Below are 3,945 nucleotides of genomic sequence, written 5' to 3' on the forward strand. Positions count from 1 at the left end.
ATAAGTAACAGAGAATATTGTTTTCATTGTACAAGATATATATAACTCATTTTCAGATATAACATGTGTTGTGACCTGACAAACCAATGCAGAAAGTACCATAACAATTTATTCATCTGAAACTTGTATCTTACATCATATAGAACATTCAAACAACCATGTATATATAACAAGTGTGGATGGAACCCATTAACAATGACCACAAACAAAGAGTCATGCCACTCCACAAGCCAGAGGCACGCCCAATTAATGAATCTGATGCAATGATATTCGAGCAAAGCTTTTATACACGAATGACCATTTTTGTACTCCCGATTCAGTAAGTGCAATTACAAGCATTCCCTCGTACATGATAACAATCCAAGACAAGATTCGAAAAATGAACTAGTCGTGTCATTAAACTTTGCCATTTTTTCATAACTTAATTGGCAACCAAATGAGATAGAAGAGTACTTAATAAAGCTCCAGACAAAATATCATAACGAAATATCATAACGAAATCAGAAAGGACTTTGCCACCAATTGTTTCCCTCCTCAACTTGTGTTCCCACTTTATTCACTTTATCATTCTATAGTCCATTGCCTAAATCATCAGCAACATCATTTTCTGTCTCATTCTCATGTTGTGTGTAGTCCATTGAGTTTTGCCCAGCCCATTCATCATTCAATCCCATTCCATAGCATTGGTCATCTTCTTCTGCATCTTCATATTCATCTGACTCTCCAATCCGGTGATCCTTCTTCCATTTTATCGGGCAAGTCAACTTGTTATGTCCACTTTTCTAGCAGATACTACACTTGTGGCGCGTACCTTTTTTCAAGCCAGGTACCTTTGCTGTACCCTTTCTTTTTGTGAAGTATGGATCCAACACTGGGAATTGAAACTCCCTGTGTAGAGGCAGGTTATGGCTAATCTCCTTGTCTCCCATGTCCACAACTGCTTTAAGCTTACCACATAATCTGTCAATCTCACTTTTTGCAATATGGTATGTCGACTGATTCCTCGATCCAAGATACGCAAGTTCACCCAACTGGCTACTAATTGCACCAAATCTTGCACTCTCCACCTCTCGTTTGTCTAAGGTAGCGTCCATATTGCCAACTAGAAAATTGTGAGTCTGTTTAGTCTCAACCATCCACCGAGATAGTATTAGTGCTCGAGGCATTGAAGTAATGTGTAGGCATTTTATTGAAGCAAATATATGTCGGCATGGTATCCCATATGACAAAAAATGTTGGCATTCACAAACAAAGAGATCACGCTCCGGTGTTACATATACATGCCTCTTCACTTGTTCAGCAGCATACTTCTGAAGCTTCAAAATTATTGCATCCTCTTCCTCCAATAGGGTTTTCACTATGTACCTACCTTCTTTCAACATCTGGTGTCGTACCTTGTAAAACATGTTCCGTGTGTAAAGATTTGCTAATTCATCCTCTATCTGTGGCAAATTTGTCTTCCCGAGCTGGGGACTAGTGTGAAGTGTAATGTACTCATCCTTTGCTTCACGTTGTCTAATTAAAGATAAGGTCATGTTGACCGCCCTGACGAACTCGTACAACTTCAACTTTTGATTCACTTTTTTCTTCAACACCGCATTAATACCTTCACTTCGTTGAGTAGTTGTCATTCCACAGAAGAAATTCCCTCTCAGAAATGTTTCAGCCCACTTCTCCTTGTCTGCATAAAGCTTTGCAGCATATTCAGTGCCTTGTATCCCAAAATCTTTCACTAAGTCGCACCATTTATCTTCAAACTCGTCCTTTGTGTAGTACCGGAATACCAATTTGGTAAACCTACTCTCAAAAGATGGATCTTTCACTTTTAAAACAGCTTTGTTGTGTAAATGCCAATAACACAATCGGTGGGGTACATCAGGCATCAACTCCTGTAGCGTGTTAGCAATAGCTTCGTCTCCATCTGTCACTACTGTTTTCGGTAGAACACCTCCCATGCATTCCAGGAAAGCCCTTGTCGCCCACTTGTACTGCTAGCAGACTCATTGTCAAGAATGGCAAAGCCCAAAATGCATGTGGTATAGTGGTTATTAATTCCTATCCATATCAGCAGCGGCTTCCCATAACTATTAGTCTTGTACGTCGAATCAAAAGCTACTGCATGGCCATATGTTTCATAGTCTGATCTACATCTCCCATCTGCCCAAAATAGATTAAGAAGACGATTATCCTCATTGTACGAAAACTGTCCAAAAAAACCAGGGTTTTCATCAGCTTTATGCTCTAAATATCTGATTGCCCGCCCTGCATTGGAACCGATAAACTCAACTTTTGAAGCATGGGATATTCGATTGTAAAGATCTTTTGGTGTGAATGGAATCTTCTCATAACCACCCATTTGCTTTGCCATGTATGACATGATGTGGCAAGTTCTTATGCCTGACTCCTTCATTATTTGTGCAGTCGTCAAGGTTCCTTGTGTCATTACCCAATTGGACCGAAGGAATTGTTTATGGTTGTCTGCTACAATGTTGTGAGAATGAATTGGGATGAATTCTTTGCATATCCAATGCGTACTACCCTTCACCAAGTTCACTCGAAAGCAAACCTTGCATCCCACTCGACTAATTGGCTTAGGCTCCCTAATTCTATCAAGCCTTCCCACAGCATTTCAGATCGCCAGCCCTCGCGGGAGCATACCCACTGACGTTGACGTACTTCACCTGTAGTATTTTTTCGCATGATACTTTTACGTAGGCTGAACCCAATGAATCTTGCATATTCATGAATGAATTCTTCAGCCATGTCCAGTGATTGAAAAACATGGCCAACCATGCCATCTCTACTCAACAACAATGGGTTTTCGTTTAAATCATACTTAGAAAATTGGTTGGTATCCTTCATTTCGTCAGTTGCCATTTCCGTCTTTTCCAAACTTGATGTCCCACCTTCATCAACTGTATTCTCCATGGTATCTCCACCACCTTCATCAACCGTATTCCCCATGTCATCTCCCCCACCCTCTTCCTCCTCATATTCTTCACAAAAGCGTAAGCCATACAAATCCAAATCATTGTCTTCGATAATGTCTGTTTCGGACCTTTGAAACATAAAATTCTCCAACAGTTAGAAATTAAATTGTATTTTTTAGCCAAATATTCATATGCAAATCTACATTAAAATCAAATATCCCAGTCTTCACATTTCTCTTCATTAACTGTTAATTCCTATGATATATTCTATTCCCCATAATCATAATTTCAGTCTCAGTTTGACTCGAACAGTTGAAAACGAATTCATAAAATAACTCACATATTAATTGAGCTAGTAATATTTAATAAATAATATGTGTTCGTTACATTTGGTTATAATATTGTTTCAGTAACAGTGTTTCAATCAAGTGACCCTATTACTATACTACTGTTGAAGTGTAAGGTTTGCCATAAAATAAAATAGAACCACGGTACACCTTATGTGCTACTTCATTTGTATAGGCCTATCGTCGCACTGGGCCAAATAATGGACTGACACTTAATGCTACTCGGCCCAATATTACATTCAGTATCGTTTTTCTTCTAATAAGCTTGAGGACAGGGTCACCGTCTTGATCCGTGACAAACTTAAGGCCTCCATGAGGATTTCAAACAGGGCCAATCCAAAACTTGACAATTCTTATGAATCTAATGCATTTTTACACCCACTCAACATTTCACCAGATATAAAATTAGTTACTGTCCAACCCACCCTAAATATATAGCCATCACGTATTTGACATTACTCATGAAACCTTAACTAACTTTAACAACTACTTCATGTATAATAACATAACATATAGTAATTTTCATTTACCGGTACTCCATTGTGCATCATCAACTGTGACCTATAATTGAAATGAACTCCTCCTGTAGGCATAGGCGATCTTGCAGATACAAAACAGTCGCCGAATAACAACAAAGAAAACTCTCATTCCACCTCCTCCAATCCAGT

General features: G+C 38.9%; 1 protein-coding gene across 1 annotated transcript; it reads right to left on the bottom strand.

The window, feature by feature from the left end:
• Nucleotides 1-569: 569 nt before the first annotated feature.
• On the bottom strand, nucleotides 570-1,883 carry LOC133806442 (protein FAR1-RELATED SEQUENCE 5-like). The gene is made up of 2 exons (XM_062244544.1): nucleotides 831-1,883; nucleotides 570-737 (listed from the first exon to the last, which is right to left on the bottom strand). Exons 1-2 carry the CDS (start codon nucleotides 1,881-1,883, stop codon nucleotides 570-572), a joined length of 1,221 nt encoding a protein of 406 aa, XP_062100528.1.
• Between the last annotated feature and the right edge of the window lie 2,062 nt (nucleotides 1,884-3,945).

Source organism: Humulus lupulus, chromosome X (genome assembly GCF_963169125.1).
Source record: "Humulus lupulus chromosome X, drHumLupu1.1, whole genome shotgun sequence".
Taxonomy (NCBI): domain Eukaryota; kingdom Viridiplantae; phylum Streptophyta; class Magnoliopsida; order Rosales; family Cannabaceae; genus Humulus; species Humulus lupulus.

What these genes read in the sequence shown, in the direction of transcription:
- LOC133806442 (XM_062244544.1), bottom strand. Translation starts at nt 1,883, where the DNA reads ATGCCTGATGTACCCCACCGATTGTGTTATTGGCATTTACACAACAAA. An exon ending in AAAGAAAGGGTACAGCAAAG is followed by an intron (nt 738 to 830) that starts GTACCTGGCTTG and finishes AAATGGAAGAAG; the next exon opens with GATCACCGGATTGGAGAGTC.